Source organism: Misgurnus anguillicaudatus, chromosome 22, assembly GCF_027580225.2.
Source record: "Misgurnus anguillicaudatus chromosome 22, ASM2758022v2, whole genome shotgun sequence".
Lineage (NCBI taxonomy): Eukaryota > Metazoa > Chordata > Actinopteri > Cypriniformes > Cobitidae > Misgurnus > Misgurnus anguillicaudatus.
Window position 1 is genome coordinate 6,720,600 of NC_073358.2, and position 12,406 is coordinate 6,733,005.

The window sequence follows — 12,406 nt, forward strand, 5'->3', positions numbered from 1 at the left end:
GGTTGCTAGGCTGTTGCTATGCAGTTTGTAGTGTGTTCTGGGTTGTTGTTAGGCTGTGCTAGGTGATTGCAAATTGGTCCGAATCAAAAGAATTTAACTTGGAAAGATAATAATCAGGTCCCTCCTGTCACCCCACAGTATATTAGTATTGATACCTTGGCAGAGACCACTAATAAGAGCCCTTAAAGGGCCAATAATATGGCAATTTTTACAAGATGTAATATAAGTCGCAGGTGTGCCTAGAATGTGTCTGTAAAGTATCAGCTCAAAATATCCCCACAGATCATTTTTAATAGCATGTCCGTAGCATGTTATAGTGCTGTTTTTAAAGGGACACTCCACTTTTTTGAAAATATGCTCATTTTTCAGTCCCCCTAAACATTTGATTTTTACCTTTTTGGAATCTATTCAGCTGATCTCCGGGTCGGCGGAACCACTTTTAGCATAGCTTAGCATAATTCATTGAATCTGATTAGACCCATTAGCATTGCGCAAAAAAATAACCAAAGATATTACGCACTGCCTTGGTTACTTTCAATAGCAGGGGACTATTTTCGGGCAGTGCGTAATATCATTGCGCCTCCTGCAGCCATGTTACGGCAGCAAAGTTCTTGATTATTACGCCAGAATGAGAGTATAGTTCCTAGTCATATCTGCCTAGAAAATCACAACTTTTAATTTTTCGTCGGTCTTAGTACACAATTTAACTACAGAAGAGTCAAGTTTTAAATACGAAAAATATAGAAACTCTTTGGTTATTTTTTAGCGTGATGCTAATGGTCTAATCAGATTCAATGGATTATGCTAAGCTATGCTAAAAGTGGTAGCGCCAGACCCGGAGATCGGCTGAATGGATTCCAAAATGGTAAAAATCAAATGTTTAATTCTAGGGGAGCTAGAAAATGAGCATATTTTCAAAAAAAGTGAGTGTTTCTCTTTTAATACAAATTAGCTACAGCCCTTACTCCCGTTCCAACAGACGCGTTTTTGCTTAAAGCTCACGTAACACAAACCGTTTCTGCATTTCTGATGTTAATCTGGAGTACCTATAGAGTAGTATGACATCCTTTATATCTCTGAAGAGTCTTTAGTTTAATCAGATTTATAAAAGAAAGATTAGCTTTACCGAATCCTTCCGATACTGTAAGAAAAAATTAAGAAGGAGGAGTTATACCGCGGGAGGAGCGAGTACGAGTCATGCAACACTATACAACACTGTTTTAACTGATTCACTACATGTTCGTGTCATTTATATAATATGCACACGACTATTTCCAACATAAGACAGAAGTCTTACTTACCACGTGCAACTCGCCATGACCTGGTTGGGAAAATCCACTGTAACACACACACGCAAAACTCCGCTGCTACCCCGGATAATAAACTATATCCATTGTTTCCATAAGGCTGGCTTTCTTCTCCTAACATCCAAAAACACACTTCTTCTTTCGTGCCATTGTTGACTTTTGAAATTAAACAAAGCTGAGTGGCGTGATAAGCTGTTAGCAGCTCTAGCGTCTCCCGCTGATTGACGGGTGGGCGGGGTTTTCCGGGGGAAGTTTTCCGGGGGAAGCCCATATAAAGAAGTGATACGTATCGAAAACCCCTGAAACGTCAGTTAGAACCATAATCGAAAAAAATTAGCCGAAACTTGTACGAACCCTTGTGAAGTGCATTCGGCACAGAAATACTCTGTAACACGTCCAACTGCTGTTTTGACACTCTGCCTGCGTTTAGCATGAGGAAACAACTCTATAACTGTGTTAATAAGTCAGAATGCTTGAAATACCATTAAACCCCCCCTTTAAAAATAAATCTGATTTCTGTGAATACAGTCTGAGGAAATAGTATATTTAGCCGCATTAGCGCTACAATGTGCTAACAAACACATTTAGAAAAGCTTTTGAGTAAAATTAAGTAGTCAGTCAGTGGCTCTATGTCTAATGAGAATGCTTTGGTTTGATAGAGATTAAAAAAGACATAGAGTGTGTATTTTTTTCATTGTAGTGTTGTTGCGTAATTATGAGATTAGGAGTGTCATAGTTTGATTTCACATTTATTTTTATGGCCTTACTTAGTCAATATTTAAGATATCAAGGTTATATTTTTACAGAACGCATCGGTGGTGCATTACAAAATATCAAACCAAGTAACATGCATTGTAAAGAAACAAGTTTCTTCGATATTACTGTAAAACAATAAGTATTCATAGTGCAACATGTCTGTAGTTAGTTACTGTGATGTATTGACTGTGTGAACCTGTTTGCACTTGATGGGAACTGATGGGAATTTTGAAAATGACAGTATGAATGATAGATGGGGTGCCACACTGATGTGTTATAAGTAGATTTTGGGACGACTGTTGTCTGCCATTATGGGCCTGTATCAGCTTTAGACAGGTACCAGTCAGTTTAGTCTAAACCTTATTATTTCCAACCAGGAAATAATGCTTGGCAGAATGGATCTATTGCATAACATCCAGTACGTTCTAGTGCTGTGGACAAAGGAGTGTTTGTGAGTATTTTATAAGGGCTTTGCTGGATATATTTGGCTGCTCTGTTTTATGTAGTTAGTCATAGGGGTGGTACTTCCTGTCTGTTCAGATAGAACTCCTGTTTATTCCTTTATGTAATCAACTTTCAGAGAAGACTTCATGGGGTTTTTCTCTGTGGCAGACCCAGTCATCTTTGATTTGTCCTTGAATAATTTTAGCAGACAGACATGGGAGTTTTTACACGTACAGTAGCAGTCCTAAAATTGCTTTTATGATGTCAAGTATTAAAGCAGAAGCTGTAAAAGTGATTTAGATGGAAAATGTGATTGAGGGATTTGCTTAAAAACACAGAGGGTTTACACTTGAAAGGCTCCTTGCACTATTTGTCTGAACGGTTGGGTTTACATAGCCTATCTGTGTCTCTGTTTGAACACACACAGTCTGGACTCTGTGCCTGGATATGGGTGTGTCTTTACATGAGAAGTGTCACACTCACTTTCAGAAAGAGAGAGAGAAAAGGATTTTATATCTGTGCATTTAGACAGTATTCAGACCCCCTTCACTTTTTTATGCTATGTAAATTTGTAAATACATGATTATCAGGCTGCAACATAACAAAATTTGCACTTCACATTAATGTTCTTATTTATGCTTTAAAAATATGTATTTGTATGTATATTATGGGCTAGATTTACTAACAGCTTGCACCATTGCAAACCATAATTTTGTCGTTTACTAAAGACTCGCATGGATCATTAGCGCTGAAAAGGTGTGGTCTAGTTATTTTGCCGACCGACCTTATTGCATATGCATTTCCCTTTCAGACGCAATTTTTTTGGGAGGAGATTATTTAAATGATTCATGCAACCCGATTTACTAATGTGTGTTATGACTGGTATTTGCGCCATTATTTAATTGGGACCCATATGTACGCGTTATGTACTAATATGCACTCCTTGGGACCCATATGTACGCGTTATGTACTAATATGCACTCCTTGGGACCCATATGTACGCGTTATGTACTAATAGGCACTCCTTGGGACCCATATGTACCTGTGATGTACTAATATGCACTCCTTGGGACCAATATGTACCTGTGATGTACTAATAGGCACTCCTTGGGACCAATATGTACCTGTGATGTACTAATATGCACTCCTTGGGACCCATATGTACCTGTGAGGTACTAATAGGCACTCCTTGGGGCCCATACTGTATGTACTTGTGATGTAGTAATATGCACTCCTTTGGGACCCATATGTACCTGTGAGGTACTAAAAATCACTCCTTGGGACCCATATGTACCTGTGATGTATTAATATGCACTTTTTGTGACCAATATGTACCTGTGATGTACTAATATGCACTACTTGGGACCCATATGTACCTGTAAGGGACTAATAGGCACTCCTTGGGACCCATACTGTACGTACCTGTGATGTACTAATATGCACTCTTTGGGACCCATATGTACCTGTGAGGTACTAAAAATCACTCCTTGGGACCCATATGTACCTGTGATGTACTAATATGCACTACTTGGGACCCATATGTACCTGTAAGGGACTAATAGGCACTCCTTGGGACCCATACTGTACGTACCTGTGATGTACTAATATGCACTCTTTGGGACCCATATGTACCTGTGATGTACTAATATGCACTCCTTGGGACCCATATGTACCTGTGATGTACTAATATGCACTCCTTGGGACCCATATGTACCTGTGATGTACTAATGTGCACTCCTTGGGACCCCTATGTACCTGTGAGGTACAAATAGGCACTCCTTGGGACCCATACTGTGTGTACCTGTGATGTACTAATATGCACTCTTTGGGACCCATATGTGCCTGTGATGTACTAATATGCACTCCTTGGGACCCATATGTACCTGTGAGGTACTAATATGCACTCCTTGGGACCCATACTGTATGTACCTGTGATGTACTAATATGCACTCCTTGGGCCCATATGTACCTTTGATGTACTAATATGCACTCCTTGGGACCCATATGTACCTGTGAAATACTAATATGCACTCCTTGGGACCCATACTGTATGTACCTGTGATGTACTAATATGCACTCTTTGGGACCCATATGTACCTGTGATGTACTAATATGCACTCCTTGGGACCCATATGTACCTGTGATGTACTAATGTGCACTCCTTGGGACCCCTATGTACCTGTGAGGTACAAATAGGCACTCCTTGGGACCCATACTGTATGTACCTGTGATGTACTAATATGCACTCTTTGGGACCCATATGTGCCTGTGATGTACTAATATGCACTCCTTGGGACCCATATGTACCTGTGAGGTACTAATATGCACTCCTTGGGACCCATATGTACCTGTGATGTACTAATATGCACTCCTTGGGCCCATATGTACCTTTGATGTACTAATATGCACTCCTTGGGACCCATATGTACCTGTGATATACTAATATGCACTCCTTGGGACCCATACTGTACGTACCTGTGATGTACTAATATGCACTCTTTGGGACCCATATGTACCTGTGATGTACTAATATGCACTCCTTGGGACCCATATGTACCTGTGATGTACTAATATGCACTACTTGGGACCCATATGTACCTGTAAGGGACTAATAGGCACTCCTTGGGACCCATATGTACCTGTGATGTACTAATATGCACTCCTTGGGCCCATATGTACCTTTGATGTACTAATATGCACTCCTTGGGACCCATATGTACCTGTGATATACTAATATGCACTCCTTGGGACCCATACTGTATGTACCTGTGATGTACTAATATGCACTCCTTGGGGCCCATACTGTATTTACTTGTGATGTACTAATATGCACTTTTTGGGACCCATATGTACCTGCGATGTACTAATATGCACCTTTTGGGACCCATATGTACCTGCGATGTACTAATATGCACTCCTTGGGACCCATATGTACCTGTGAAATACTAATATGCACTCCTTGGGACCCATACTGTATGTACCTGTGATGTACTAATATGCACTCTTTGGGACCCATATGTACCTGTGATGTACTAATATGCACTCCTTGGGACCCATATGTACCTGTGATGTACTAATGTGCACTCCTTGGGACCCCTATGTACCTGTGAGGTACAAATAGGCACTCCTTGGGACCCATACTGTATGTACCTGTGATGTACTAATATGCACTCTTTGGGACCCATATGTGCCTGTGATGTACTAATATGCACTCCTTGGGACCCATATGTACCTGTGAGGTACTAATATGCACTCCTTGGGACCCATACTGTATGTACCTGTGATGTACTAATATGCACTCCTTGGGGCCCATACTGTATTTACTTGTGATGTTCTAATATGCACTTTTTGGGACCCATATGTACCTGCGATGTACTAATATGCACTCTTTGGGTACATATGGTACCGATCAGCTCTGCTTATTTGCAACCCTGAATTAATCTTAGGGTGCTTTCACACAGGCACTGTTTAGGTAGGCCCAAATGAGCTTTCGGGCTGAGTACGGTTCGTTTGAGTCAGTGTAAACACAACAGCCGTGTGCGCACTAAATGGCCAGAGTTCGACAACAGCCACTTTAAGACCCCCTGGGCTTCTGTCGGGACGTGAGCAGGGTGTTATATTGTGGGTAAACAACAAACAGGGCAATCTTGGACCGTTGCAGAGATTCACTGTCTCCTGGTGGTTTGAGCTGATGATTTCATAAATGCATAGCTGTCCTCCACACATACAAATAGTGACATTTACGGTATTTTTAGCAAACGGCTCCGTGAGAAAATTCAACAGAATAGTTAATAGAACAGTTGCGCCATTTTTGTGTTAAAGCAAAGAAACATTGCAAAGACGTGCATCTTCTATCTCCATATCTTGTTAACTTTGCTCTTCCTGTCAGGCGGGTTGACGTGGAAACGTGGGGGCTGGTCATGGGGGTAAGTGCTGTCAGAGACCAATGATCGCGCTGACCGTTGTCACATGGTGTACGGTGCAGCGTTTCTAATACAGTAAAACAACATATGTGAACACGAACCGTAACTGAAAAATGATACAATTTAATTTGGTGCGCTCCGAGGCCACACCACAGTGGGCACCAACATGTGTGAAAACACCCTTAGTAGATTGCGTTGGTCATTATGGAAATCTGTTGCACCTGTGTTATTTATTTTGCAGTTTTTTGGTAAATAACCCGCAGATATTACCATTCCCATTGGCACTTTTTTAGAATTGCACTCTCGCGCTAATTTCGTTTAGTAAATCTGGCCCTAAAAAACATACACTGTAAAAAATGTCTGTAGAAATTACAGTATTACTGGGTATTACTGGCAACTAGCTGCCAGTAACTTACCGTAGATTATGAAAAGATGCAGAAACATCTTTTCATTATACAAATCCATCTATTAATTTTTGTGCAATCCACTTTAAACCAAAACAGGCTGTTGAAGATCACCTATCAATGTGATGTCACATTGATTATGCTCCACCCATGACCGCTCACAGACTCCGCCTTATGAGCGCATAGTTCACCCTCTGTCAGAGACACATGTTTTGATGTTGTCCAAAGCACATGTAAGCGCTCTACCCCCTACTTTGCATACGGGGAGGGGTCAGAAACTTTCTTTGCATTTAAAGAAACACACACACAAAACAGCACGTTTTTCATTGCAGCCACAAATGGCCATGAAAGATCTGTGGTGTATTTTGAGCTGAAACTTTACAGACGCATTCTGGGGATACCCGAGACTGAAAACACCTACATTAGAGGCCCTTTAAACATCCAAAATTAGAGTAGCCAATGTATTTTCGATCCTGTAGGTAACAAACAAGCTATAACCGCTAATGACCATAGGGTTGCATGTAATAATGTTTCACGTCATGTAAACCGGATTGTTGTCACACATATTTGCACATATTTGCTCTTTCTAGTAAACAGTAAAAATCAAAGACAGCCAATGTCTGTCATCTTCCCTAGATTTTATGGTTTGACAGTTTTGTGTTTAATGCCCTATGATTCACTCATCTGTATGTCTCTTTTGCAGGGAGACAATGAGAAGGGTTTGGAGATGAAAAAACTGGTGCTGTCTGGTTTTCTGGCCAGTGAAGAGATCTATATTAACCAGCTGGAGGCTTTGCTGTTGGTCAGTATAATTTCACACACTTTAGTACAGTGGTTTCCAACATGGTGCCCGCAGGCACCAGGTTGCCCACACAGGTAGCCACACAAAGCACATTCTATTAATAGTCTCAACTGTCATATTAAATTATTGCACATTTTTTATAATGGCTTGGCTCCTTTTATATATGTTAACATTTTAAACCATGATAAAACATGTAAATTAAAGTAAAATAAAAACATTTTAAATAGATAAATATCAAAAAGTAGCCCTCCATGCTGTTTTATCCAATGTGGTAGCCCTTGCTCACAAAAGGTTGGAGACCCCTGCTTTAGTACATACAGTATAAGGGTGATTCTCACGAAAACTTGGTTTTAAAAATGTCAAGCATGAAAATGTAAAAATTGCTTTAATTTACTGTTTTTCCCACCAGACATTGAAAAACAAAGTCTGGAGTAAATGGGAACATTAATTTAAAAACTGTTACTTATCATTTAACACTTTTTGTAACATAATTTATAAAATTAGTCCTAAAAAATCTCATTACCGCAACAGTCAGAACACATCAACACTGACATATTTTCAAAATGACATGACAAACCTGAAAGAACATAATTTGGAGATTCTGCACATGCATTTAAAATCAAAGTATTATGCTTCTATTTATTAAATTAACATTTAATAAGCATCTGTTGCGGTAATGATAATCAAAATGTCGTGTAAGCATTCTGACAAGACAATATTTCAAATGAACTGTAAAAAAGATGATCTTACCTGGTAGCCATCTTGAAGTAACTGGTCCATGTGCTTGGTCACTCAAAATCAAACTTTATTAAAATTCTGTATGTGTGCTTAAACTGTTCTCAAAAAGTGTTGCGGAGGATGAGAACATCAGGCATGGACACATCATTTTCCTAATTTTTCTTCATTATTATTATTATACATGAATATTCAGTAAATATCATCTAAAGTAGTCTAGCAAAACATCCATTTATTTTTTTTCTTAATATTTTTGTGTTAATTTGATTAAATTACAACATAACACATGTTCAAACACAGCCGGACACATTGCGGTAATGAGAATTTCAGCAGAAAATAAGATAAAATTTACAATTATAAATTCTTATGTTGAAATCACACATTGTGCAAGGTAGACACACAGTATTGTGTTAATTCTGATGCTTTTTAATGTTACTATATTACACATTTTAAAGCTAAAATCATTAGTGCCGTGGTGTTTCAATGGTTTCGTGAGAATCACCCATAAAGCCTGCTGTGGGTTTTAAAGCTACATGTGGACAATACTTCACACTTTAGAACCGATGTATTTTCCTATTTTTGTATGCATTGTGATACAACAGCAGTTGATATAATGCCAACAGAGTAATTGCATGTAGAGTACGTTTACTTTATTTATAGGTATCACTACATCTGCAGTACTTTGTTCCTCTGTTGTCTGAGCATGTCATTTCCTGTCTCGTTTTATTAGTTGTTCAAAGCATTCATTACTTGCCGTAATGCATCACAGCAGCCAAAGATCCACTTAGTTGTGCCAATTTTACCCCAGTTTCCCCATTTTTTCTTATTACAGTCCTATTAGAATTAAATCAACAATGGGTTTCTGGATGGTTCACTAAGAGTGATGGGTTGGGCGCGGAGCAGAATGAAATAAACACATATATTTTTATTAGCATGTAAAAACAATTTATTGCTATTCAGTGTAATACTTGAAAAGTTTGTTTTGGGAGAAAGAGCAAACTTTTTGACATTGACGTAATGTTAGTTAGTCATCTGAGTGTCGTGGATATTAGGGGTGCACCTGCTGCTGTTGGTTGCTGGATGTCCCCTGTCTTTTTCTAAATAAAAACTGTTGTAGCTAAAACAGATGTGTGTATTTATGTAGTTCTGCTCTGCTGCACACTTCCTGTCCAAACATTGCTCAGCACTGTAAAGAAAGTTACAAACATCATGGCAAAGCTGGATAACACAAATAACCATGGTTGAAGTAACTTGAAGTTCTTAAGGACGTGCTTTAAATGTCATAAAAACTAATTCATTGCTATGTCCCATTTGACAGATTTTTTTTGCATTCAATTTCAATTGTGTACTTGTATAGAATCACACTAGAGCTGAAACAAGTAAGAGGTTTGACTCGATGCTATAGGTAAAGTGAGCCGAGGTAAGCTTAAAGGAAAACACCACTTTTTTCAATATTTTACTATGTTCTTACCTTAATTTAGACGGATTAATACATACCTATCTTTATTCTATGCGTGCACTGAATCTTTGTACGGCGCGTCGTGAATGTGTTAGCATTTAGCCTAGCCCCATTCATTCCTTAGGATCCAAACAGGGATGAATTTAGAAGCCACCAAACACTTCCATGTTTTCCCTATTTAAAGATGAGTAAGTATGGTGGCACAAAATAAAACGTTGTGATTTTTTGAGCGGATAAAAAATGAGAACTATATTGTATGGCGGAAGAGCACTTAGGCTATGTTTACATTAATGCGATTATCCTTTAAAACGCATTACTTTTGCTACATTTACGCCTTTCATTTACACTACACCACCGTTTTTGACCCTCATAAACTGATTCGTTCGCAAACGCTGCAGAACCTGTTTTAGTTTGAGAACTCAGACGTTGCGCTGCAGTGTCAATGAACGAAGACGGAGTCTTATTTAAACAAACAGCTGATCTTAACGTGACAGCGCATCATTTTCAAAGTAAAAATTATTTTTATTCAGGTAAATAGCGGTTTGCAACGGAGGTTTTGCCAAAAAAAGTAAACATCTACCAACCAGCTATTATAAACGCTATATCGGATTGTTTTAACATGTGTCTTTATAGAGAATATCTGTTTTATATTTATGTTTGAGTATTGTTGGGTTTGAATATTGTTGTAATGTTGTTTATGTTTTGTTTAAATTTAGTTAGCTTACTACGAAAGATAGACTGTAACGCCATATAGGGAGTTGTAAAGGCAAATATGAAGGAAAAATTGTAATGGATCAGACATTATTTTCGAGTTTAATTTAAGTTTTGTTTGCTACTTTAAAATGAATTTCGTTTCATATAATTTGTCTTTTAATTTTAATCAATGTTTTGTTGATACGTTTTGTGAATACAAATTAATAAAAACAATGAAGATTCTTTTTAAAATGCCATTATAAACGATGATCGTTTTCATTTTAAAATGCCATTATAAATGATGATCGTTTTCATTTTAAAATCCCGTTTTAAAACAAAAATGCTCTAATGTAAACAGGGCCTTAGTTTGTAGCACTTCGACCTCGGGTGCAGTAATATTGACGGAAGTTTAAGCGAGGGGGAGTAGTCAGGAGTGATGATGTTACTGCGCACCGAGGTGGACAGTCATTCTTGTACTCAATGTTGTTCTAAAAATACACTCCCATGCACTTTAACACAGTATTACCTGCACAAGAGAAACATACAAAAGGAAGTTAAAGACATTCACACGCGTTGTGAAATCGTCTTCCGCTCTGAAGGACTTTTACAGGGTGTGATTACATTTCATCTTTTAGCATTTTCCCATGATGCTTGGCTTCAAAATACTCACTTCTACTCTGGTGTTTCCATGACATGTTTGATTTTACGGATGCTTAAACAGATTTACAATGATTCTTTTTTCTTTCTCAGCCAATGAAGCCTTTGAAGGCCACGGCCACTACATCAAAGCCTGTGCTGACTATGGAGCAAATTGACACTATTTTCTTCAAGATCCAAGACATCTTTGAGATTCATAAGGAGTTTTATGATGCGCTTTCTCCAAACATTCAGCAGTGGAATGAGAAGGTCACCGTCGGACACCTCTTCAAAAAACTGGTGAGTGCATGTGACCGATATGTCATGACAGTCACACCAAAGGCCCTAGATGTTATATTTTCTAGACTATCTGTGGTTACCAAGCTCACTTGTCAGAGTGTCAGGTCCAAGTCATCCATTAAAAAATCGAATACAATTTTTTTTTATGAAAAAGTTATTATGCAATTCCTATGCAGAATTGTTTTATTACACCTGATCCCTTGACATGTTTTTTCTTGTCAGATAGCTATGTAAATGTCTAAATGCCCTTCGTATCGCTTTTAAGTGGGATTTAACTTTTTCCCTGCCATTGGCGAGTTAACTAGTTTAAGAGAAAACGCTTCCCTGCCAAATACAGCTTACCTGTATTTCCGCTTTTATTACACAACGTATAAAACCAGGAAGCAATCCCTTAGGGCAAGCAGTTCAAACTCCGTGTATGTTTTGATGATTGCTCTGAATCTGATCTCTTTCAAAAGTCCTTCACAAAAATGCAATTATCTCAGCGTTTTGCTCAAAATTTGGTATGTTGAAGAAAAGTTTTCATAGTTAAGAGGTGATAAAAAGAGAACTAATGAAGGTAGGATGAAACGTTTTTTTTTTTTTAAAGCAGAGGGTCTGTTCTTTCATTTGATGTATGGTGTATGTTTATATATTTAAAGAAGAAAATTTTCTGGAAGGCATTAAACTTTTGTGAAAACCATAAAAAATGCCGGTTTTGGCAACTTTTTTTAATTGTGGCGGGTAAAGAGTTAAATTCGATCACTAAATCCACTTAAGCAGGTTCGACCCATTCCAGAGGAAACTGGACAGGTGTAAATGCATTTGTTTGTTAAAGTCACATATCTTAGCGCTTTACTTCTCCCAAACCTAAGAACGTCATTCGCAAGTTAGCCAAATACGAAGTGCTTGTTGCTCCCTGAATGTTGTTTAAAAGATTTACTCACAATGCAATGCTTACAGGAGTT

General features: G+C 38.4%; 1 protein-coding gene across 3 annotated transcripts in view; it reads left to right on the forward strand.

Annotated features, from left to right (window-relative positions):
• The window catches only part of abr (ABR activator of RhoGEF and GTPase), a 193,612-nt gene that overhangs the window by 82,418 nt on the left and 98,788 nt on the right, over positions 1-12,406 (forward strand). For 2 of the 3 annotated variants that reach the window (XM_073860676.1, XM_073860677.1), the window contains exons 3-4: positions 7,538-7,636; positions 11,274-11,459. In XM_073860676.1, the coding sequence (XP_073716777.1) occupies positions 7,538-7,636; positions 11,274-11,459 (285 nt within the window). Of the gene's footprint in view, positions 1-7,535; positions 7,637-11,273; positions 11,460-12,406 lie in introns of all 3 variants that reach the window. The other variant, XM_073860679.1, reaches the window with a different exon arrangement.